Below are 26,156 nucleotides of genomic sequence, written 5' to 3'. Positions count from 1 at the left end.
TCCACTCCGCTTCTGCCCTTGAGCGGTCCCTGCTCCTCTGCCCACAGAAGCCAGGTGTCCGTGAAGGAAATCTTTGAGCGGAAGAAGCAAATTTCTGCCAGTCACCCCCTTGCCCGGTGTCTGACAGCTGGCTTGGCAGAACTGTTAGCTCGCCAGCTGTTACCATACAAGCTGGTGGACTCTGAGGCCTTCCGTAAATTTGTGGCCATTGGGACACCGCAGTGGAAGATACCAGGCCGCAATTATTTCTCTAAAAAGGCGATACCCAAACTGTACCGTGAAGTTGAGAGGCAAGTGGTGTCATCTCTGGCACACAGCGTTGGGTCAAGGGTCCACTTGACCACGGATGCCTGGTCTGCCAAGCACGGTCAGGGCCGCTACATTACTTACACAACCCATTGGGTCAATCTGGTGACCGATGGCAAGCAGGGAGTACGTGGCTGTGTAGCGGACCAACTTGTGACACCTCCATGGCTTGCAGGTAGTGCTTCTGCTACCTCCTCTCCTCCTGCTACATCCTCTTCGCTGTCGTCCTCCTCCTCCTTGGCTGAGCGGCAGTTCAGCTCTACTGGTGCTGTGATCTCATCTCCAGCTACACAGACACAGCTCCCCAGAGCCTATGCTGCATGCCAGGTACAATGGTGTCACGCCATCTTAGACATGTCTTGCCTCAAAGCGGAGAGTCACACTGGGCCAGCTCTCCTGGCTGCTCTTAACAAACAGGTGGATCAGTGGCTGACCCCGCACCAGCTGGAGATCGGCAACGTGGTAAGTGACAGCAGCAGCAATCTCATTTCCGCGTTGAATTTGGGAAAGCTGACACATGTACCTTGCATGTCACATTTGCTGAATCTAGTCATTCAAAGATTTGTGTCAAAGTACCCAGGCTTAGAGGACGTCCTGAAGCAGGCCAGGAAGTTGTGTGGGCATTTCAGCGGAGAAACAACTTGCCGGTGAGACGCTTCATATGTGATAGCCCGACTCGCTGGAATTCGACCCTGGTCATGTTCTCTCGCCTGCTAGAACAGAAGAAAGCCGTCAGCCAGTACCTCTACAATTTCAGTAGAAGGACAAATCTGGGGAGATGGGATGTTCTGGCCCCCGAACTGGACACTGATGCGAAATGCATACAGGCTCATGCGGCCGTTTGAGGAGGTGACCAGCCTGGTGAGTCACAGTGAAGGCACTATCAGCGACTTGATCCCGTACGCTTACTTCCTGGAGCATGCCGTGCATAGAGTGGTAGATCAAGCTGTGGAGGAGCGTGAAGAGGAACAGTTACGGCAGGAACAGTTGTGGGAGCAATTTTCATCAGAATCAGATGTTTCCTCAACACCTGCGGCAGCACAGATGGGGGAGTAGGAGGAAGAGTCATGTGGGGAAGAGGAGTCAGACTCAGATGATGAGGAACATGTTTCTTTGGAGGAGGAGGAGGTGACGGCAGAAGAACAACTGCAGCAGGTGTCGCAGGGGGCACTAACATAAACAAGAATGTTCTGGCCTTTTGTAACTAGAATAATCCAATTATGAGATTTACTGCTTGGAATATGCTGAGATGTCAGCGAGCAATATTTTAAAAAAGTACTCTAACTTTACAGTTCACAATGAAATTTTGCATAGAACATTTAAAACTTAAACCATACACATATGACAGCTTTTCCTACATAAATAAAACCGCTAGAATTCTGACAGCTCAACGTTCCCGTGGTATTGTTCGTGGCTGGGGGGAGGAGGAGGACTTACCTGACATCACTGAGGAAGAGCAAGAGGAGATGAGGAGATGGATAGTACGTTTGGATCCAACTTTGTGCAGATGGCGTCTTTCATGCTGTCCAGCCTGTTGAGAGACCCCCGTATAAAAAAACTCAAGGGGAATGACCTGTACTGGGTGGCCAGGCTACTAGATCCTCAGTATAGGCACAAAGTGGTGGACATGTTACCAACTCACCAGAAGGTAGAAAGGATGCAGCACATGCAGAACAAGCTGGAAACTATGCTTTACAATGCGTTTAAGGGTGATGTCACAGCACAACACAATAAAGGTACCACTGCCAGCAATCCTCCTCCCATGTCCACGCAGGCAAGGACAGGACACTCCAGCAATCTCATGGTGATGTCGGACATGCGGACATTCTTTAGTCCAACGCTTCGCCTTATCGCTTCCGGATCCACCCTCCACCAACGCCTGGACCGGCAGGTAGCCGACTACCTGGCCTTAAATGTGGATGTAGACACTGAGCAGCGATGAACCCTTGGACTACTGGATGCACAGGCTTGACCTGTGGCCAGAGCTGTCCCAATTTGCTATCCAACTTCTGTCTTGCCCTGCCTCAAGCGTCCTGTCAGAAAGGACCTTCAGCGCAGCTGGAGGCATTGTCACTGAAAAGAGAAGTCGCCTAAGTCACAAAAGCGTTCAGTACCTGACCTTTATCAAAATGAATGAGGCATGAATCCCAGAGGGCTACTGCCCGCCCCGAAGACTAAGTCAGTCCCCACACACAGCATCTCTGCCTGCACACCGTGTGACTGGCTGCCTGCCCCAAGACTAAGTCACTCCCCACACAGCACCTCTGCCCGCAGGCCGCTTGACTGCCTTCTCCATCACCACCAACAGGGTCCAGGACTCCAGGCGGATTCCTGAATTTTTAAGGCCGCTGCTAGCAGCGGCCGCTATAATAATTTTTCTGGTGCGTGTACATGCCTGCCTAATTTTTCTGGCTGCACTGCGACTGCAACAACAAAACAAAAGGCATGTACATGTGCCCATTCCCCTTCGTGATCATTACCTTGCCGCGGTGAAGGGGCTTGCGTATCACAATGAAGCAATGACCGCCAGCTATATGAGTGTCTCAGGGGGTGGCACACCAAAGATAACAAGGCCGTTGCTTCATTGTGGACAGACCAAATTTGATCAGCTGGACAGTCACTGTTGTTCTATCATTGAGCTACCACAGCCCGGCGACCATATGGGCTTGAAAACCGCCACGGCCTGCACTCTGGCCATAGTGCGCACCAGTCCAGCACGGCCGTCACTACGCAAACAGCTGTTTGCGGTGCGTTACACAGTGAGTTTGGTGTGTCAGTGTGAAGCAGTACTCTAATTACACTCCCTGATTGATGTATACACATGCAAGATGTTTTAAAGCACTTTAGGCCTGCAATTTAGCATTCAATGTGATTTCTGCCCTTAAAACGCTGCTTTGCGTCCAATCCAGATTTTTCCCCGGGACTTTTGGCGTGTATCCCACTCCGCCATGCCCCCTCCAGGTGTTAGACCCCTTGAAACATCTTTTTCATCACTTTGTGGCCAGCATACATTTTTCTAGTTTTCAAAGTGCTCCTCCCCATTGAAGTCTGTTGCGGTTCGCGAACCTAAAATCGTAGGTTCGAGCCATCTCTAGTATTAATAAAAGTTATATTTTAGGTATTACCTATACCATTTAGGAAGGACTTCTGTTAGGGACTGTGCCTCAGTCCCAGTGTGTGGCTGATTATTTACAGAGACAACCTCCCCGAACAACCAATTTTTTTGAATGGGAGGGTTGACCGGTTGGGGCTCCAAGCGTGAACAAAGCTAACCGTTATGAAACTGTATACAGTGCTGCAGAAGATTTTAGTGCTATATAAATACGCAATAATATCATGGTAGGACATTAGACTTTGACTATGGTACGATTAGATTGTGAGCTTCTCTGAGGACAGTCAGAAAAGGGGGACATACAAAAGAGGGGGAGGATAAAGAGGTAGCGGCCCAAGACAGAGAGCCTGGTGGGAGAGTAGAAATGGCAGGAAGACCTCTCTTCAGGTCTGCAGACATCGCCGGTGCTGTCCTGAATGTTGCTCAAACTACGAGAAAAGGTCCCTGGTGGAAGAACATAGTGGCACCCCTAGCCATGGCTACACCCGGTGCTGTGAGCACCTGCAGCCTTTTGGTAGGTACGCCACTGTAATACTCGGATATTACAACACTATCTATTTCCCGTAGTTCTAGGTGGTCGTCTGAGAAAATGAATGCACACCAATAACAGTAAAATAGCTTATGTTGTATGTAGGTTTGCAATGTATGTATGCATGAGCTACAGAAAATAACATTTGCACACTATTCATCATTATAAGACATACAAAACAAAACGTAAACCACACATTGAATACATCCAACAACAAGTGACACATATGCTAACCTAAAAATAAAAAGTACATATATAAGTAGATAAATACTAGTTCTACTTGCATAACAGATGTATTGCACTGTCCACGTTATGATTCCTGTGAATTTTATAAAGGAAAAGCAGAGAATCCTATTCTAGACAGTTTCCATCCTATTTTAGATACTCCCACTGACGTCTATACTAGGAAGTGCACTGTCTTATGTCATTAGAAGGAGGGGAAAATAAAGGGAAGAGGAGAAATATATTATAGTTAAAAAGACCTCCCCCCCCCCCCAGCATGCAACTGTTTTGCCAGCTGATGGCAATAGCAATTGAAGGGTCAGTGCTCCTAAGGTATGTGGTAACTCCAAACCATAACAGCAGAAAAAGTTTTGAATGCAGGATTAGCATTTTTATCACTATACACTCAGACCAGTTGCTGTTGAAACTTGATTTATATGGTGACAATCACGCTTTAACCACTTCAGGACCACAGGCTTTACCCCTCCTAAAGACCAGGCCATTTTTTGTCAAATGGGCCACTGCAGCTTTAAGGCCAAGCTGCAGGGGCGCACAACACAGTACACAAGTGATTCCCCCCCCCCCCTTTTCTCCCCACCAACAGAGCTTCCCGTTGGTGGGATCTGATTTCCCGCAACCCAAACAACCCCATAACCATGCCTTGTTTTTAGATGATTTTATATTCCTTGCTACATTTAATAAAGATTGTTATTCAATTGTACTTTGGTTATTGCAGGTTCTGTTTCAGAGACCAATCTAAGGAGTAAAATGGCTGCCACAATAAAGCATGCTGTGTCTCAAATGCTGTGACTCATTTCTTACATAAGTGGGTTTTTTTAGTACTGCACAACTACTGTCTATTCAGGCCCCCAGGCTTCACAAAGCATGGAGATGTCACAGGAAGTATACCACCATGACCTGGAAGTAACCACAATATTCAAGTCTCCAGTTGGCAGTGAAGGAGGGGTGACAGAGTGGCCTGCGAAGTAGAGCGGACGCAACAGAGATCGGTTATTTCTGCCTATCTCCATGCGGAGAGCCGCAACAGCGCCCCCGCTGGAGCCAGGAAAGGTAAATAAATCAGCGCTTGTCAGGCTTGTCGAGGGAGGATTCCGGGACACTTCGGGGGAGCCAGCGCTGGACTGCCTGCAGCTACAGGGGAGGGGGAAGCCTCATTGGGACCCTGAGGCTTCCCCCTCCTAAGGTAAGTACCCCCCAGGGGAACTTTTTTTTTGTTACAGATTCTCTTTAAAGAGAACCTGAAGCGAGAGGTATATGGAGGCTGCTATATTAATTTCCCTTTAAACAATATCAGTTGCCTGGCGATCCTGCTGATCCTCTGCCTCTAATACTTTTAGCTATTGACACTGAACAAGCATGCAGCAGATCAGGTGTTTCTGGCATTGTCAGATCTGAAAAAAATTGCTGCATGCTTGTTTCAGGTGTGTGATTGACACTACTGCAGCCCAATAGGTTAGCAGGACTTCCAGGCAATGTGCATTGTTTAAAACAAAATAAATAGTGCAGCCTCCAAATCACTTTCACTTCTGGTTTTCTTATTTCTGCAATAAGTGGCGATGGCAATAGTATTTGTCATTTCGGAAAAATAGAAAAACAGGCTTTGCACATCCCTAATAAAACTTCACTTTTAATTTATATCAAATAAAATGGAATACATTACATCTCCATGCAATTGGAAAGAGAGGTACAGGCAGGGGATCAGTGAATAATGGCGCACAGCGCCTATGCATAAAAATGGCGCCACATTAAAAAGATACGCTTACCGCTATTTATCGTTAGTACTGCATAATAATGGCGCACAGGGAAAAAAGAAGAAAAACGGCACACACTAACGTTATTTATCAATAGTGGCACACACTAACGTTATTTATCAATAGCGCCCTACATAAGCCAAACTGCAGACGTTATTTAACTGCAAAACGGTGAATGGATTTAATGTAACACTGCCAAGGTTAGGGTTAGGCACCACTGGGGGGTCTTAGGGTTAGGGATAGGTACAGGGAGGGTTCTGTGTGAGAGTAGGGTTAGGTATAGTTACAGTACAATATACACCACCAGGGGGGTGGTTAGGGTTAGGCACCACCAGGGGGGGGTTATGGGTTAGGGATAGGTACAGAGAGGGTTCTGTGTGTTAACGCTAAATAACGTTAAGGTTTTAACGCTAAATAACAATAAGGCTTTAACGTTAAATAGTGATAAGCGGCAAACGGATTAGCGGCAACACTGTGCGCCATTATTCACAGGCGCCATTTTCAGATGGACGCACAGGGAGATAGGGAGGTCCTATCTACCTGTACCTCTCTTTCCAATTGCATTGAGATGTAATGTATGCCATTTTATTTGATATAAATTAAAAGTGAAGTTTTATTAGGGATGTGCAAAGCCTCTTTTTCTATTTTTCTGGAATCATTGCATTAAAATTTGGCATTTTGCACTCCCTTAGTAACCATATAGCAACCCTGTGCACAGGGCCATATCTACCTGCATTGTATTTGTCATTTCGATAGATCTTTGGAACAGGTTGAGGATGTAATCTTGCATAAAAGACCTTTTAACTTTGTATTGGGGCCCTATCCATAATCACTTTTTCTCCTATGTTTTCTCCTTGGAGATAATTTGTCATCTTCTATTTGAATAATTTTTTAGTACTTTGCAATTGCAAGTACCAAAAAGTAAGAGAAAAATGGAATTGGAATGGGCCAATTCACTTACTGAAGTTTTACCAGATAGCGCCTCCTAATTTTTTGTGATTAAAGATAAATGTTGGTTTGATGGTGCCATTTGAATATTTGGTCTTTTTTTTGAAGTTGTAACAACCATGTTCTATTGAAATAATAGATATAAACACACATTTCCACTAGCCGCATGCTGCGATGCAATCAACGCATCGCATCTAGCCGTGGGTGACTTCTTGTTGTCTTACGGAAGTCCAGATATGGCTGCGTACTAGTGCTATGGAAATCTGATGCGTGCTGCGGAAATCTGCAACATGCTATGCATAATTTCCTCGCATGAATGGAAACTACTCCATAGACTTGTATTAGTTTCTGTTTGGATGTGGTGCGATTGTCGCACCGCAGCTAGTGGAAACGTGCCCTATTTAGGGCTGGTTCAGACGGACGTTCGTTGGCGTTGCGTTCGTGATGTGTTCAGGCTTTCAGCAGCGTTCGCGTTGCGTTCGGATGCGGTCGCGTTTTTTCTTCCCCAAGGGGGACATTACCCATCGTGGTTAACCGCCCCTGGAAGCTACATGTAGCTTCCAGGGGCTCCTTGAACGCCAGGGAAAATCGGGACCCGAACGCCGCGTTCGTGTAAACGCGCGTAAAAGCTTGGTACAAACGCTCCCATTCACTTGAATGGGAGCGTTAAAAGCCAAGCCCCGAACGCTGGTGGTAGACGCTGCACAAACGTCCGTCTGAACCAGCCCTAAATAAAGTAAGCTTCTCAGTTTGCATAACTTCTGTAATGTCAACTAAAACGTTTTTGTAGCTGTTGAGTTGAAATGGAAATAATGCCTGAAAAGGACTTGAATATTTGTGTGTGCGTGCGTGCGTGCGTGCGTGCGTGTGTGTGTGCGTGCGTGCGTGCGTGCGTGTGTGTGTGTGTGCGTGCGTGCGTGCGTGCGTGTGCGTGCGGTTTTGTTTTTTGGGTTTGTTTGTTTTTTGGGTTTTTTTATTATTATTATTATTATTATTATTATTATTATTATTATTATTATATAATTGTATTTATTTATTTATACAAAAAAAAATGCATGAGGCCTCCAAAATAATTGGGCAATTGACCTGGATATATTAATCATTCATTATAGTGTAAATAATTGACATTTAACCTTCAGAACATTTGTACATTCCTCTCATTTGCAAGATGGACCTTGCATGGATGTGTTCCCTGCTCTTGGCTGTGGTTATCTCTTGCCTCATCTACTCCTCATGGAATATGATGTATAAGCAACGTAATCTGCCTCCAGGACCAACACCGTTCCCTGTTGTTGGAAATATCCTCCACATAAAGAGAGGGCAACTCGTCAAGTCCCTGATGGAGGTCAGTTTTACCAGTAAGATGATCCCACTGCTATGGAGTGGTAAGGGGCGGGACAATGTTTTTAGCCAAGACCATATGACACTCCAGATCTCTCCTATCCTACATCCTTAGCAGTGACTGCCCTGATTGGCTATTTCTGGGTTAAACACTCTAGTGTAAATATGAGAATTTAAATATATTTAGTTAATTTTTACACATCTAATAAACATCTTCTGAAAATTCAGACTTTCAGAATCAGGATTTAATCATTCTATTGACCAAAAAGCAGTGGTTTCGGGATCGTGGACGTGACCGGGCCCGCTCTCCCATGGGGTCTGCACACCAAGCGTCACAGAGGTTTTGTTCCTGGAAGGTCCCGCATGTGCTGACAGCGCTGTACGGATGCTGAGCTACCCGTGCTATTGCTCCTCCGTACTCTGTAGCCCCCCCCCTTCCCCCCTGGGCTCAGCTGTCCGATCATTGCCCCCCTCCCCATTCCCCAGACAGTGCAGTTTTGTCCCTCTTTCATTTAACATGACTGTGTGGTCAGACCTCCATGCAGAGCTGATCATAACTCAACTTGCTTCTCTGATCGTCATACAGGATGAGTGGGTGGTCAGCACTCAGCCATGTTGATCCGTTAGGTGTATCTCTTATAGTCGCTCTATCTTATAAAACTAAATGGTTTTGATCATGTTTGTAGAATTGTCTTGAAACTGTCCCGGAGCTCGGGGGTTGTCCCAGGTTCAATTTTTGCATCAGGGCCCAGAGGTGTGTATGTATATATATATATATATATATATATATATAATATTTATTTACCGGGGGCTTCTACCAGCCCCCTGCATCCTCCCTGTGCCCGCACCATTACCAAACAATCCTCTGTTTCCCCGGCTCACTTTCAGTTTCTTCAGTTGCCATCCACTGTGCCTGTGCGACCCTGGCCACGCACATCCTCATTCTTGCTCTTATCGCCAGGAGTGTCCTGTGCAGGTGAAGTGGAGATTTTCTCATATGCGCCTGCACCTGGGAGTGCATACGAGGATGTGCGCGGCCAGGGCCATGCAGGCGCACTGGATGTCGACTTGGAAGTATGCAAAAGTGAGCTGTGGCAGGGACTGGAGGATCGTTTGGAAATGGCGTGGGCACAGGATGGCTGCAGGGGGCTGGCAGAAGCCCCAGGTAAGTTGTGTGTCTTTTTTTTTGGGGGGGGGGGGTTGTTTTCTTCTTCTTCATCATCAGTTTTCTTTTAACTTTGCATACAGAATTCCACATATTTCAATCTGGGCCAATTTAACGTCGCACTGTGAAAGAGGCCTAAAGGACAGCTGTAGTAAGAAGAATATGGAGGCTGCCATATTTATGTCCTCTAAAACCATATTAGTTGCCTGGCAGCCCTGCTGATCTATTTGACTGTGGTAGTGTCTGAATCACACCAGAAACAAGCATGCAGCTAATGTTGTCAGATTTGACAATAATGAAAGAAACTCCTGAAGTGCTGCATGCTTATTCAGGGTCTATAACTGAAAGTACTAGAAGCTGAGGATCTGCAAGATAGCCAGGCAACTGGTATTGTTTGAAAATAAATAAATATGGCAGCTTCCATAAGTCTCATACCTCGGGTTCCTTCTAAGTTTATCTATTGTAGGGATGATCAATGAGATACAAATATTTCTGAGTTTGTGCAAAATTATGTACATTTTTATGCAAATATATGCAGCTTGAAAATGGACCATTAAAGTCCCAAGTAGTGTTGGGCGAACACCTAGATGTTCGGGTTCGAGAACGTTCGCCGAACATGGCCGCGATGTTCGGGTGTTCGCGCCGAACTCCGAACATAATGGAAGTCAATGGGGACCCGAACTTTCGTGCTTTGTAAAGCTTCCTTACATGCTACATACCCCAAATTAGCAGGGTATGTGCACCTTGGGAGTGGGTACAAGAGGGAAAAAAATATTTGAAAAAGCTTATAGTTTTTGAGAAAATTGATTGTAAAGTTTCAAAGGAAAAACTGTCTTTTAAATGCTGAAAATGTCATGTTTCTTTGCACAGGTAACATGGTTTTTACCACCAGGCAGTCATAAATGTAATAAAGAGAAAAGGTTCCATAAACAGGGACCGGTAACGCTAACCCAGCAGCAGCAGCAGCACACGTGATGAAACAGGAGGAGGCGCAGGAGAAGGCCACGCTTTTTGAGACACAACAACCCAGGCCTTGCATGAGGACAAGAAGCGTGCGGATAGCATGCTTTTTACCGCCATGCAGTCATAAATGTAATAAAGAGAAGAGGTTCCATAAACAGGGACCGGTAACGCTAACCCAGCAGCAGCCAGCAGCACACGTGATGGAACAGGAGGAGGCGCAGGAGGAGAAGGCCAAGCTTTTTGAGACACAACAACCCAGGCCTTGCATGAGGACAAGAAGCGTGCGGATAGCATGCTTTTTACCGCCATGCAGTCCTAAATGTAATAAAGAGAAGAGGTTCCATAAACAGGGACCGGTAACGCTAACCCAGCAGCAGCAGACGTGATGGAACAGGAGCAGGCGCAGGAGGAGAAGGCCAAGCTTTTTGAGACACAACAACACAGGCCTTGCATGAGGACAAAAAGCGTGCGGATATAGCAATGCTTTTTGCCACCATGCAGTCATAAGTGTAATACAGATGAGAGGTTCCATAAACAGGGACCGGCAACGCTAACCCAGCAGCAGCAGCACACGTGATGGAACAGGAGCAGGCGCAGGAGGAGAAGGCCATGCTTTTTGAGACACAACAACCCAGGCCTTGCATGAGGACAAGAAGCGTGCGGATATAGCAGCAATGCTTTTTGCCGCCATGCAGTCATAAATGTAATACAGATGAGAGGTTCAATAAACAGGGACCGGAAACGCTAAACCATCCCAGATGTTCATTGGTCATGTTACTTGGTTGGGGTCCTGGAGTGTTGCATAGTCGTTTCCAATCCAGGATTGATTCATTTTAATTTGAGTCAGACGGTCTGCATTTTCTGTGGAGAGGCGGATACGCCGATCTGTGACGATGCCTCCGGCAGCACTGAAACAGCGTTCCGACATAACGCTGGCTGCCGGGCAAGCCAGCACCTCTATTGCGTACATTGCCAGTTCGTGCCAGGTGTCTAGCTTCGATACCCAATAGTTGAAGGGTGCAGATGGATTGTTCGACACAGCTACGCCATCTGACATGTAGTCCTTGACCATCTTCTCCAGGCGATCGGTGTTGGAGGTGGATGTGCACGCTTGCTGTTCAGTGGGCTGCTGCTGCATGGGTGTCAGAAAATTTTCCCACTCCAAGGACACTGCCGATACCACTCCCTTTTGGGCACTAGCTGCGGCTTGTGTTGTTTGCTGCCCTCCTGGTCGTCCTGGGTTTGCGGAAGTCAGTCTGTCGGCGTACAACTGGCTAGAGGATGGGGAGGATGTCAATCTCCTCTCTAAAGTCTCCACAAGGGCCTGCTGGTATTCTTCCATTTTGACCTGTCTGACTCTTTCTTTAAGCAGTTTTGGAACATTGTGTTTGTACCGTGGATCTAGAAGGGTATAAACCCAGTAATTGGTGTTGTCCAGAATGCGCACAATGCGTGGGTCGCGTTCAATGCAGTCTAGCATGAATTGAGCCATGTGTGCCAGAGTCCTACCAGAATCCTCATCATCCTCTTGTGAGCGTTGTGATAGTTGTTGTGATGCATCATAGTCGTCACCTTCTTCCTGGTCTGCTTCTGCTGACCATTCGCGCTGAATTGTGCAAGTCCAACGTGCACCGCTCTGGCCCTCGTCAGTGGTGGCAGGAAATTCCTGCTCCAACTCCAGCTGTTCCTCCTCCTCTTCTTCGTCATAGCTGCTGGGGCCAGCGTTTCCTGAGGCGGATGGCCTGATGTTGGTACCATCACGCTGATCGTTTTCTCCTTCAGATTCCCCCAGTTGCATCATGACAGCTGTTTCCTTGATTTTTAACATTGACCTCTTCAGTAAACACAGCAGTGGTATGGTAATGCTGACTGAAGAGTTGTCACTGCTCACAAGCAACGTGGATTGCTCAAAATTTTGGAGGACTTGGCAGAGGTCCAACATGTTGGCCCAATCGGATCCACAGAAGCTTGGCAGCTGGCCGGATGCGCCTCGGTACTGCGCCGTCATGTACTGGACCACTGCACTCTTCTGCTCGCAAAAGCGGGCTAGCATGTGCAGCGTAGAATTCCAGCGCGTAGGGACATCACACAGCAAGCGATGGTGGGGGAGATTGAAGCGCTCCTGCATCTTGGCGAGTGCCCCCGAAGCAGTACTTGAATTTCTACAATGTTTGGCCACTCGTCGCACCTTCAACAGAAGATCGGCCACGCCTGGGTATGTCTTTAGGAACCGCTGAACTACTAGGTTCATCACGTGCGCCAGGCAAGGGATGTGTGTCAGCTTAGCCAACCTTAAAGCGCGAATGAGATTACTCCCATTATCACACACAACCATGCCCGGTTTCAGGTCCAGCGGTGCCAGCCACAAATCCGTCTGTTCCTTTATTCCCCTCCAAATTTCCTCCCCTGTGTGCTGCTTATCCCCAAGGCAGATCAGCTTCAGCAACGCTTGCTGACGCATGCCAACAGCTGTGCTGCACTGCTTCCACGATCCTACTGCTGCTGGTGCTGGGTTCGCGTTTCCGGATGAGGTACAGCTTTGAGATGCGTTGGAGGAGAAGGAGTCAGAGAGGTAGGTGCTGCTGTTGTTATCCAGTGGGAGGGACGGCGGTGCAGCTGTTTGCGGCGTGGGCAACACCCGCGCCGTAGCAGGTGAGGAATCGCTGCCAGGCTCCACAAGGTTCACCCAGTGCGCGGTAAGGGAGATGTATCGACCCTGGCCGAACGCACTCGTCCAGGTGTCAGTGGTGAGGTGAACCTTGCAGGCAACGGCATTCTTCAAGCTTCGGGTTATTTTGCTGACCACGTGCTCATGCAACTCAGGCACTGCAGAGCGCGCAAAGTGGTAGCGGCTGGGAACCACGTAACGTGGGATGGCCACTGACATCATGCCCTTGAAGCTGTTTGTCTCCACCACTCGACATGGCAGCATTTCGCAGGCCAGAAGCTTGGCTATGCTGGCTGTTACTGCCACGGCCCGGGGGTCATTTGCTGGCAATTTCCTCTTGCGCTCAAACATCTCCGAGACAGACAACTGAACCGTAGGGCTGCACACTGAAGGGCTGTTGGTTGTTGTGTTTGATGAAGACTGGGAGACCTCAAGAGCACTACTCCGGAAAGTGACAGTGTCAGGGTCGTCTGATGTTTGTGAATGTTGTGAACCACGCAATGGCTGGGCTACTGCTGCTGCTGAAGCGGGTCTGGTGGTGAGTCTGGTGAACCCAAGGGAGGCAGTGTTGCTGGTACCCTGTCCTGTCGAGTTTGCCCACAGAGTGGGATGTTTGGATAGCATGTGGCGGCTCATGCTGGTGGTGGAGAGGTTGTTAATACTTTTCCCCCTGCTCAGGCGGGTCTTGCACATCTTGCAAATCGCCATGGTAACATCCTCAGTGCAGTCTTCAAAGAAAGCCCAGACTTTGGAGCACCTGCCTTGCTGGCGATTTCTGTTTGCGCCTCTTTTGCCTCTCACTTGAACTTCCACGCTTGTGGTGCCTGAAATTGCGCGCCGCCTACCATGTGGCACAAGGCGAACTCGTGCAGCAGTGGGTTCTTCAACAGACTCATCTGTGCTGCTGCTACGACGGCGATGTTCTCGTTCACAAACAAAATCTGGGTCTATGTCCACATTGTCCATACCCTCCTCTTCCATCTCCTCAAACTCGTCATATGTCATTGTGGGGGGCCGCCGCCGTGGAGTAGAGCTCCCCAGAACAACCTCTGCGCAGCTCACTCCAACGTCGTCTTCCAGAGCTTCTCGGCCGACCTCCTGCAATTGCAACCCCTCCTGCCCAACTTGCTCTGGGATTTGGGTTTCAAAGTCCTCGGACTCGCCTTGTTGTATTTCAGTGCCCGGTGCATTTCCCACAGTTAATGGTTGTGAATCCGGGCACAACATTTCTGGCTGTTCCTCCATTGACCTTTCAAAGGTGGAAGTTTGTTGGCCTGGGAATAGCTCCTGCGAATACCCCATTGTGTCCTGAGGTAATTCATCGGACTGGTTATCTGGCAGTTGTGTGCGTGGTGTCGCTGCCGGTTGTGTCAGCTTTGTGCCCACTGGCTCCTTGTAACTGGCTGAGGACTCGGACCTCGTGCGTGATGTGCTGGTGCTGCTTAACCCACTGCTGGACGCTTGAGAGGTCATCCAAGTAATTATCTGGTCCTGTTCTTTTGGATCTGTGAGGTTTGTTGTCCTGGACAACATGGGCGGTATTGAGTGGGTTTTCTTGGGTGCTCCCCTGTGGCCTGTACGTGAACCGTCAGGGGAAACACCTCTTCCCTTGCCCCTCCCTCTTTCACCGGATTTCTTCCTCATTTCACTTATCCTTAAAGTACACGCTGACTGGCAACAGTACAGTGGCAGTACAGAAATGCTATACCGTGGTGGGTGAGCGGTGTACCACTATTGCCAGCAGCGACACAGAGCACAATGCTATACAGTGGCGGGTGAGCGGTGTACTACTGTTCCCAGCAGACACAGAGTGGCAGTAAACACAATGCTATATAGTCTGGCTGAGCGGTGTACACAGAGTGGCAGTAAACAATGCTATAAAGTCTGGCTGAGCGGTGTACACACAGTGGCAGTAAACAATGCTATATAGTCTGGCTGAGCGGTGTACACACAGTGGCAGTAAACAATGCTATATAGTCTGGCTGAGCCGTGTACACAGAGTGGCAGTACACACAATGCTATATAGTCTGGCTGAGCGGTGTATACAGAGTGGCAGTAAACAATGCTATATAGTCTGGCTGAGCGGTGTACACAGAGTGGCAGTACACACAATGCTATATAGTCTGGCTGAGCGGTGTACACACAGTGGCAGTAAACAATGCTATATAGTCTGGCTGAGCGGTGTACACAGAGTGGCAGTACACACAATGCTATATAGTCTGGCTGAGCGTGTACACACAGTGGCAGTAAACAATGCTATATAGTCTGGCTGAGCGGTGTACACAGAGTGGCAGTACACACAATGCTATAAAGTCTGGCTGAGCGGTATACACAGAGTGGCAGTACACACAATGCTATATAGTCTGGCTGAGCGGTGTACACAGAGTTGCAGTACACACAATGCTATATAGTCTGGCTGAGCGGTGTACACAGAGTGGCAGTACACACAATGCTATATAGTCTGGCTGAGCGGTGTACACACAGTGGCAGTAAACAATGCTATATAGTCTGACTGAGCGGTGTACACAGAGTGGCAGTACACACAATGCTATATAGTCTGGCTGAGCCGTGTACACACAGTGGCAGTAAACAATGCTATATAGTCTGGCTGAGCGGTGTACACACAGTGGCAGTACACAATGCTATATAGTCTGGCTGAGCGGTGTACACACAGTGGCAGTACACACAATGCTATATAGTCTGGCTGAGCGGTGTACACACAGTGGCAGTAAACAATGCTATATAGTCTGACTGAGCGGTGTACACAGAGTGGCAGTACACACAATGCTATATAGTCTGGCTGAGCCGTGTACACACAGTGGCAGTAAACAATGCTATATAGTCTGGCTGAGCGGTGTACACACAGTGGCAGTACACACAATGCTATATAGTCTGGCTGAGCGGTGTACACAGAGTGGCAGTACACACAATGCTATATAGTCTGGCTGAGCCGTGTACACACAGTGGCAGTAAACAATGTTATATATAGCGTGGCTGAGCGAGGTACACAGTGGCAGTACACACAATGCTATATAGTCTGGCTGAGTGAGCGGTGTACTACTGTTCCCAGCAGCGACACACAATGACTGGGGGGACCCTGGCTAGCGTGGCTGGAGCGCGAACTACCCTGCCTGCCTACCCAAAGCTAAACCCACAGACAAATGGCGGAGATATGACGTGGTTCGGGTATTTATTTACCCGAACCACGTGACCGTTCGGCCAATCAGAGCGCGTTCGGGCCGAACCACGTGACCCGTTCGGCCAATCAGAGCGCGTTTGGGGTCCGAACCACGTGACCCGTTCGGCCAATCACAGCGCTAGCCGAACGTTCGGGGAACGTTCGGCCATGCGCTCTTAGTTCGGCCATGTGGCCGAACGGTTTGGCCGAGCACCATCAGGTGTTCGGCCGAACTCGAACATCACCCGAACAGGGTGATGTTCTGCAGAACCCGAACAGTGGCGAACACTGTTCGCCCAACACTAGTCCCAAGCAGGTTTAAAGAGAATCTGTACTCTAAAATTCTTACAATAAAAAGCATACCATTCTATTCATTATGTTCTCCTGGGCCCCTCATTGCTGTTTCTGCCACTCCCTGCTGCGATCCTGGCTTGTAATTGCCAGTTTTAGGCAGTGTTTACAAACAAAAACATGGCTGCTAACCAGCATGTGATAGACTGAGAGAAGCTCAGTCTGTGACTCATACAGAGCCTGGAGGGGGCGTGGAGAGGGTGTGTATAACTTCTACCTATCACAGCAGAGCAGCACATTCCTGCCTGAGCCGACAAAGCTGACAAAGGAAAGAAGATTAGATTATATAACAGGGATATTACAGCTACTGTGCAACTAGAAAAGGCTGCAGTAATCCAGACCACATTAGAACAGGTATAGGAACTTATAGGATAGAAGAAATAAGGCTGACAATTTTGTTACAGAGTCTCTTTAAATTGATTGGTCCATTTTCAAGCTGCATATATTTGCTCAAAAAAGTACATAATTCTGCATGACTTTGGGAATATTTGCATATCATTGATCATCCCTAATTTATTGTGACCAGCTAAGCATATAAGAAGAGGAAGTAAACTAGCTGAACATCTATTCCAGTCACCTTCTGTAAGCAAAAACAGAAAGTAATACAAGTGAAAATACACTAAAATAATAAAGTACTTTAATAAGAAACTAAATTAAGAAATTATAAAAAAATCCCACATGCTGCAATCACCTGCTTTATCTAATGCATGGGCTATTTATCTTCACGTTTCCTTTCAGTTTGCAGAGAAATATGGATCCGTATATACTATCTATTTTGGTCATAATCCTGTCATTGTCCTAGCTGGTTATGAGACTGTGAAGGAGGCCTTGGTGGACCGAACAGAGGTATTTAGTGGGCGTGGAGCAATGCCAACTTTTGATCAATTCTTTCAAGGATATGGTAAGTGTTTTTGTTTTTGTTTTGTTTTAGTTTTTTTTACTAGTAGGAACATTTAGCAAGGCTTAGAAGAGAAAAATATATTTTTATTTTCTTTCTCAAAAGGAGATTCTGCTTGTATATATTGGGTAATGAGAATAGGCGCCCTTTCCCAGGAACTTGTAGGCCAGCTGCATGCAGAAAATACTCTATCCTCAGTCTCCAAAGATCCAACAAACAGAAAGCTGCTGTGCTGAAGTTCCAATAAGCCAAACTGATCTTGGGCAGTCCCTTCTCGGGCCTGTACACACTGAAAAACGCAGGCAAAAACGCAAGCGCATGCGTTTTTAAAGTGCCTGTAGTTTTAAAAACGCATGCGCTTTTGCCTGCGTTTTTTGTGCGTTTGCGTTTTTCTTGTAATTGCTGATTGGCTAAAGAATCCTTTGTTTTTTTTCTAGTTTACATTTCAACAGGAATCAGGACATTGCAGAGTCTTCTGGGATACTGACTTCTGAAAAACGCAGGCAAAAACGCAAGCGCATGCGTTTTTAATGCGTTTTTCATGCGCTGCGCTTAAAAAAGCGCAGCAGGCACTGCGTTTGCGTTTTTTTAAAAACACATCGCACCAGTGTGTACAAGTCATCACGATTTTCATTCTTTTTCAAAAGACCTTGCGTTTTTAAAAACGCATGCGTTTTTAAAAACGCAACGCAAGCGCAGCAGTGTGTACAGGAACTCTGCAAGCATTCACACCAGGGAGATATAAAACAAATATACGGGGACTCCCTCAGTTTCAAAAGCATTGATCCAACTTTAATAATAAGCAGAGTACAAATGTGCAGATATAAGACACACACTTTTGTGGGTCCTATTTCCCATAGAACCCACTGGTAATTGTTCGCTTCCCACTGTCAGTGGTACTTAAACACCTCACCAATGGCATGCTGTGCTGGTTCTTGCCCGCTCTCAACCCGACCAGTTTCGGCCTTCTGCCCTCCTCAGGGGTATTGAGAGCGGGCGGGTAATCAAGTCTTTTATAGTAAAAATGTTTAAACATCATTACCTGCCATCCAATGTTCGTAAGTCCGCCGCTCACCGCCATCGGCATTCACTTCCGGTTCCCACACGGAAGAGAATGCGTTCCACTCTGGTTACTACTCATTTCCGCTGCTGGCCGCGCTGCGTGTCAGCTTAACCACCTCACAGCACCATGCGCCCGGTGGTTGCGGCTATATTTCCGCAATGGATGCGTTTCAGGGTTAAGCTTTATTTATACATCATGCGACCATAAGGTCGCACAAAAAAATGACATGGCATACAATAAGCATAGTGTGCACCGTGCATCTGCTGTTAATAAACATGGATGGCAATTCAAAGAATCTATATATAAAAGAGTGTGTGTGTGTGTGTGTGTGTGTGTGTGCGTGCGTGCGTGCGTGCGTGCGTGCGTGCGTGCGTGCGTGCCGCGAAACCGGCTTGACTGATTTGAACGAAACTTGGCATACAGATCCCTTACTACCTGGGATGATATGTTCTGGGGGTCTCGCGTCCCCGCTGCACACTTGGGCGGAGCTACAAACAGCAAATCAGATTCCACCCATTCATGTCAATGGAAAAAATGTAAAAGGCTGCCATTCTCACAGTAATCAAGCCAGAGTCCCCACACTTGGCACAGTTGGTCACTTGGTGACCGAGGTTACAAATCCAGGAAAAGTGGGCAGAGCATTAAACAGCCAATCAAATTTCAGCCATTCATTTTAAATGGGAAAATGTAAACTGCAGCTATTCTTACACTGTTAATTGCAGGGTTTTCAAACTTGGCACACTTGGTCACTGGGTGATTAGGATTAATATTTAGAAAAGTGGGTGGAGCCTACAACAGCCAATCAAAATCCACCTGTTGATTTTCAAGGGGAATATTTAAACTGCTGCCATTCTTATACTGTTAATGGCAGAGGCTTCAAACTTGCTACAGTCGGTCATTGGGTGACTGGGGTCTAAATTCACTAAAGGGGCGGAGCCACAAACAGCCAATCAGATTTCCTTGGTGGATAAACTGCTTCCAATCACACATTGTTGATGCCGGGAACCTGAAAGCTCACAAACTTGATCTTTATGTGACGTGGGTGGAGCCAAAAATAAATTTTACTGGGAGAATATAAACTGCAACCATTCTTACACCGTTAATGGTAGGGATCTCAAACTTTGCACAGTTGGTCACTGGGTGAATGAGATTAAGATTTTGGAAGGTGGGTGGAGCCTACAACAGCCAATCAAAATTCACCTTTTGATTTTCAAAAGGAATATTTAAGCTGCTACTATTCCTATACTGTTAATAGCAGATGCTTTAAACCTGGTACAGTTGGTCACTGGGTGACTAGGGTTCAAGTTCAGAAAGGGGCGGAGCCACAAACAGCCAATCAGATTTGTATATTTTTCAATAGGAATATACAAAGTATTGATACCAAGGACCCCAAAGCTGATAAACTTGATAACTGAGTGACTGTATGTCAAGGTTAGAAAAAGTGGGCGGCACCAACAACTTAATTTTTTACATGGCAGGGTTCCCAAACTTGACACAATTGGCCACTGGGTAACTGGGATTAATATTCAGAAATGTAGGTGGAGCCTACAACAGCTACTCAAAATTCACCAATTGATTTTCAAGAGGAATATTTACATTGCTACCATTCCTACACTGTTAATGGCAGAGGCCTCAAACCTGATACAGTCAAAGCAAGAAGTTTTAAAGCAGGATGATACCATTTATTGGCTAATTAAAAATGAATAAAAATAAGCGAGCTTTCGGCCTTGCAGCCTTCGTCTGGCTTATAGCCTGTTAGTCAGTCATTGGTTGACTGGGGTCCAAATTCACTAAAGGAGGTGGAGCCACAAACAGTCAATCAGATTTGTTAGATTGATTTCAGCCATTCTGTTATTGGCAGGGTTCTCAAACTTGACACAGTTGGCCACTGGGTGACTGGGACTAATATTCAGGAAAGTGGATGAAACCTACAGCAGCCAATCAAAATTAATCTTTTGTTTTTCAAGAGGAATATTTACATTGCTGCCATTCATACACTCTTAATGGCAGAGGCCTTAAATCTGGTACAGTCAGTCACTGGGAGACTGGGGTTTAAATTCTGAAAAGGGATATTGATGCCAAAGACCCCACAGCTCATAAACTTGGTCATTGAGTGACTGTATGTCCAGGTTAGAACAAGTGGGTGGAGCCAAAAACATCTAACTTTTTACATGGGAAAATATAAACTGTAGCTATTCTTACACTGTTAATGGCAGGGTTCTCAAACTTGACACAGCTGGTGACTGGGATTAATATTCAGAAAAGTAGGTGGAGCCTACAAGAACCAATCAAAATGTACTTATTGATTTTCAAGGGGAATATTGAAACTGCTGCCATTCTTACACGGTTTATGGCAGAGGCCTCAAACCTGCTACAGTCGTTAAGGGACTGGGGTTCAAATTCACTAAAGGGGCGGAGCCACAGACAGATTTCTTAACGGGATAAACTGCTTCCATATGCACAATTTTGATGCCCGGAACCCAAAAGCTCACAAACTTGGTCATTGAGTAGTGACTCAAGGTTACAAAAAGTGGGTGGGGTCAAAAACATTTTTTTTTGGGAGGGGGGATTGTAAACTGCAGCCCTTCTTCACTGTTAATGGCAGGGTTTTCAAACTTTGCACAGCTGGTTACTGGGTGCTTATCACAATGTTACTGCGCTCAGTGTCCTAAATGTCCCTTGGACTCCAGGCAGCACACTATGAATGAGAGTCAAATCCCAGATACAAGTCCAATAATAGTATCAGCGCCAACAGAGTCTTCTCACATGGATCCTGGCACCTTAAATACAAACAAACAGAAGGGGATTCCCTTCTCCGCCGGAGCCTAGGAGGACGCACGCATGCTGCTAAACAGGAACAAGCCGGGGATGCGCAGGAGGCGTCCGGAGCTACGATTGTGTAACTATATGCGATTTTACAAGTATACCTATGTACGTGTAATTTTATTGGGGCCATTGGCGCTTTATTAAAACTTTTTTACGCTATGAGAAGCTGCTTTTATTGTACCTTATAGATGCTGCGGCTTGGGATTTGATATGCATTGAACAAGATTTGCATCTGGTGAGCAGGGGAAAACGGGGGGAGTGTGTCATCTCCCTCTCATACTTGGTGACAGCCTATGCACTTTAAAGAGAATCAAAAGCTTAAAAACGACTTGTCATAAAATAACATCAGTGATAAAAATATATAGATCTATGATAAAAATAAATACTAATTCTTTCTGCAAGGTAATGAATTCTATTCATTAGCCCTGAAGCCACGCCCCCGTCTCAATTTCGCCCCTGGCGATTTCTCCTGGCCAGCGCGCACAGCATTTTGGGATTGCTGATGTCACTGGCAATCCCAGCTATTGAGTCCGGCTTCATTTGCAAAGTCTCGCGAGATGACGCATGGTAAACACCTGCATCACCTCACGAGCGAGAGACACGGAGGAGCGGCAGAGACCAGGAACCCAAGCTGAAGCTGCTGCATAGCGGGGAGAGACAGGCTGAAACAGGGAGAGAGGCTACTGGCTGCACATCGGGGAGAGACAGAGGATTTAGAGACGGCTGCAGGAGGATGACGTCATCAGTCCTTCCTATCTGCACGGGATTTCCCAGGCACATTTACATGAAGGGGAGGGCAGAAGACTGGAGGGGAGGACAAATGCTGGAGGGGAGGCACAAAGCTGAGAGGTGTACTGTCCCTGGCTTCAGCGTGAGAAGCAAGATGGCGGTGCTGCAGCAGACACACATGTGAGTCTATTCTATCCACTATGATATACGAGATGTAAACTTTATATGTTTATTTAACTGTATAAAGTGCCTAGACTGCATATCTGTATTGCCATTCAAACCTTTTTTTGGCTGCAGGTAGTCTTTAATCACCCTTCTTTGAGCACAGGGGTGAGGTGGCTAAGCGTTACTCGCTAGGGGGAATCCCCTTCTGTTTGTTTGTATTTAAGGTGCCAGGATCCATGTGAGGAGACTCTGTTGGCGCTGCTACTATTATTGGACTGGTTACTGGGTGACTGGGATTAATATTCAGAAAAGTGGGTGGAGCCTAAAAAAGCCAATCAAAATTCACCTGTTGATTTTCAAGGGGCATATTAAAATAGCTGCCATTCTTGCACTGTTAATGGCACAAGCCTCAAACCTGGCACAGTTGGTCATTGGGTGACTGTGGTGATCAAAAAGCAGGTGCTCTTCTGCCAAGGTTGCATGCTAAAGAGAAGAATAGTTTGTCCCAATCTAAAAGCAGGTGCGCTCCTAACGAACATATGCCAGAGGAGGAGAAGAAAAGATTGTCATGATCAAGAAGCGGGTGCATTCCAGCCAATGTTACATGGGAAAGAGAAGAAGCGTTACAATCAAGGAGCTCCTGCCAACATTACATGCCAAAGAGAAGAAGAGTTTGTCATGACTCATGATCAAGAAGTGTGTGCGCTTCTGGCAACATTACATGCCAAAGAGAAGTAGTTTGGCTTAATCAAGAAGCCGATGTGCGTCTGCCAATGCTGCATGCGAAAGAGGAGTATGGCAATAAATATATTAGCTTTGGAAGATGTAATTATCACGAATGCTAATAAGCCCAAATATTTAAGTGACTCTGAGGGATGATCATTAGAGAACGAAAAGAGCTGGTCCTAGCATCTCTGACACAATGACTCTTTTTTTAGGATCTTCTCGCCCAACAGTATCTCGAGTGTTTAGATGATGGCAGCTGAGGAAAAAAAACTTCAAGCGATATGGACTATTCTGATCGAAAAAGGTGGTGAAAGACGAGTAGCTGACTTTGTAAAGGATGGGCTTGGGCAGCAGTAGACCATCAAGAGTGCCTTTGGTATCACAGAAAAGATGCCTGTTGTGGGTCCAGGAACTACGCCAATGCACCTTGCCATTGTCTCAGAGGAACATCAGAGTTTAACCTGCAATTCGTTATTAGAGGGCTTATCTTATTTTATTTGGGGGGTGGTTGGCCACTCAGTGAGTGTGTTTGTATAATATAGGGCGTCCTGAAGAAGGTAGGCGGATCCTACTGAAACGCGTTGGCTATTGGCTCAAGAGAACGTGGTGACGTCACCCCCGGACTCCGTGTGTTGTAAGACTCTTTGATCCGGAGGTCTGTGTGAAGCCTGTAACGAAGGGATCCAGCAGTGAGTTGCCGGCCGGGACTCAAGTGGATCCGTTACCCAAAGAGACCTAAAGGGTTGTGAATCCCCTCCGCCCCCCTCCTCTCTCTGAAGAGACTGGTGAACACCAGCGCTGATCAGCGCAAAAACCGTGAGTCAGCTACTGTGGTAGCGGAGGATTAACCGTTAACGCGCATATGTGGTGGACTATCAGTGTGGAAACACAGAGTTATGAGTACAAACTTGAGAACAGTTCAGTTTTCATAAAATCTTGAATTGCGGTTTGGAGCAACCTTGTAGGTTTGATGTGCAAAACGAAAAATAATTTTTTTTTTACCAATTTTTTAATTAATTTTTTAGGTACATGCATGCATATAGTATTTGCCGACAGAGTAGTCTAGGCAGCTGTTCCTGGGACTTTTGATGTATCTAGGTCTGTGGCTGGGAAACGAAGCTGGCATTACATATTGTTTGTGCAGATTACATTCATTGATGTGATGTAATAAATGGTGCATTGATTTTATATGCATAGGTGCATGAGTTTTATTATATATGTTTTTGGTATATAGTGACGGACTCCATATTAACTTACTGCTGCCAATTATATTAACTGTAAGTGCTACAACCATTAATATATATATATATATATATATATATATATATATATATATATATATATATATATATATATATATATATATACATACATACATACATACATACATACATACATACATACACACACACACACACACTATATTGTGTGTGTGTGTGTGTGTGTGTGTACAGTATGTATGTATGTATGTATGTATGTATGTATGTATGTATGTATGTATGTATGTATATGTGTATATACAGGAAAATTAATACTTACCTATCGGAAATTTTCCTTTCCTGGTGCATTTCCATGGCAGCATACTATGGGTTGTGGCCCCGCCCCTGAACCCTATTGGACACCATAACTATAAATTTGTTGAGAGTATCACCCACCAGTATTCTAGTAACTATAGTCCTCCCCGTTTTGAGGGTGGGTTCGTATGCTGCCATGGAAATGCACCAGGAAAGGAAAATTTCCGATAGGTAAGTATTAATTTTCCTGTTTCCCTGGTGCTTCCATGGCAGCATACTTATTTAACTAGCAAGAACAAACAGGGAGGGTAAAGTAACACTATTTTTTAACATTAGTAGGATCAGAAATTAATTGATTTTCCCACATTTGAAGAGCTAAGGACTGAAGGGTCAACTCTAATATTCAACAAAAGTATATGTCGAGGACCATGCAGCTTTAAAGATTGTGGCTGTAGATACAACGGCAAGAAATGCCCACGATGAAGTTATACTTCTGGTTGAGTGAGCTAACGTCTGGCCAGGTAGACCTTAGCCTTACACACAGCAGGTGAATTCCCGAATCCAAGCCGCTAACATCCTGTAAGGTGTTTCTTAACCTTTTCTGTAACCAGAAGAAACTAACAGGAGATGGGTTGACTGTCTGAAAGATTCTGTGATCTGCAGATAACTTTTAACAGAGCATGACACGTCCAGAGGATGTATTAGAGGCAGATTGGATTTTACCCTTTTTTCTTTGATAAAGACAATCATTATCTAGGTAGAGCACTGATACCACTTTGGGTAAAAAGTTCATCACTGGTGTTAGGGTAGCTTGATCATGATAAAAGCTTAGATCTTCACAACCTAGAGCATGCAATTCTGACATTCTTCTAGCAGATATTATTGACATGAGACAGCCTTCCATAGGATAAAAACGGAGGAAAACTAAGTTAATCCAACAGCAACATTAAATCCCATTTGGGATATACATTTCTTCTAGGAGGTTTCATTTTAAGAGCTGCCTTTAAGAATTGCTGCAATGGATTTAAGGCCCACTTGTCTCCAGAAAATGAGAACAGTGCCGTCACCTGGACCTTCACTGTATTGTAGCTAAAACCAAGGTCAAATCCCGCCTGAAGAAAGTCTAAAGTATTATTTACTGATGGGGAGGATGGATCAAAATTGTCTCCAGAAACAAAGTCTTGAAACCGGTTCCAGACTTTCTGGCATACCACATTTGTTCATACTTTACTTGCTGCCTTGGAACATCCCAACTTAGTTAACGTCTCCCCTTAAATATACAGGCTACCAGACAAAATTTGTGAGGTGCTGATTGAGATAACCATGGCTCAGACAACAGTTTCGTACAGGCCGAGAGAAACATTGGCTCCGTCTGAGATAATTGGAAAAGAAGAAGTGGAAACCACAGTCTGTACGGCCAGTATAGAATTATTGAAAGAACTTTTGATTTCTCCTTCTTAAATTTCTTCAGAAACCGAAAGACTATTGGTACTGGAGAAAAAGCATACCGAAGCAGGAGGCGGCCAAGACTGGGATAGAGCATCTATTCCCACTGCTACTTGACAATAAATCTGGGAGAAAATTGTGGTATAATTGACTGTCCTGTTGCACTCGGTTTTCCCTACTAGAAGATGTGCAAAAGCTTGAAAGGCTAAACAGGCGGAATCTTAATTCCAAAGG

The 26,156-nt window shown here is 46.0% G+C and overlaps 1 protein-coding gene across 1 annotated transcript in view; it reads left to right on the top strand.

Annotated features, from left to right (window-relative positions):
* The first annotated feature begins 8,057 nt into the window (after window positions 1-8,057).
* Window positions 8,058-26,156, top strand: part of LOC137528991 (cytochrome P450 2G1-like) — a 69,870-nt gene continuing 51,771 nt past the window's right edge. Inside the window, exons 1-2 of the mRNA XM_068250839.1 lie at window positions 8,058-8,234; window positions 17,294-17,456. Coding sequence (XP_068106940.1) covers window positions 8,058-8,234; window positions 17,294-17,456 — 340 coding nt within the window. The remainder of the gene's footprint in view (window positions 8,235-17,293; window positions 17,457-26,156) is intronic.

Source organism: Hyperolius riggenbachi, chromosome 8 (genome assembly GCF_040937935.1).
Source record: "Hyperolius riggenbachi isolate aHypRig1 chromosome 8, aHypRig1.pri, whole genome shotgun sequence".
In the NCBI taxonomy this organism is placed as follows: Eukaryota; Metazoa; Chordata; class Amphibia; order Anura; family Hyperoliidae; genus Hyperolius; species Hyperolius riggenbachi.
The sequence above is the reverse complement of the archived record's forward strand: the minus strand, read 5'-3'. Positions and strand labels throughout refer to the sequence as shown.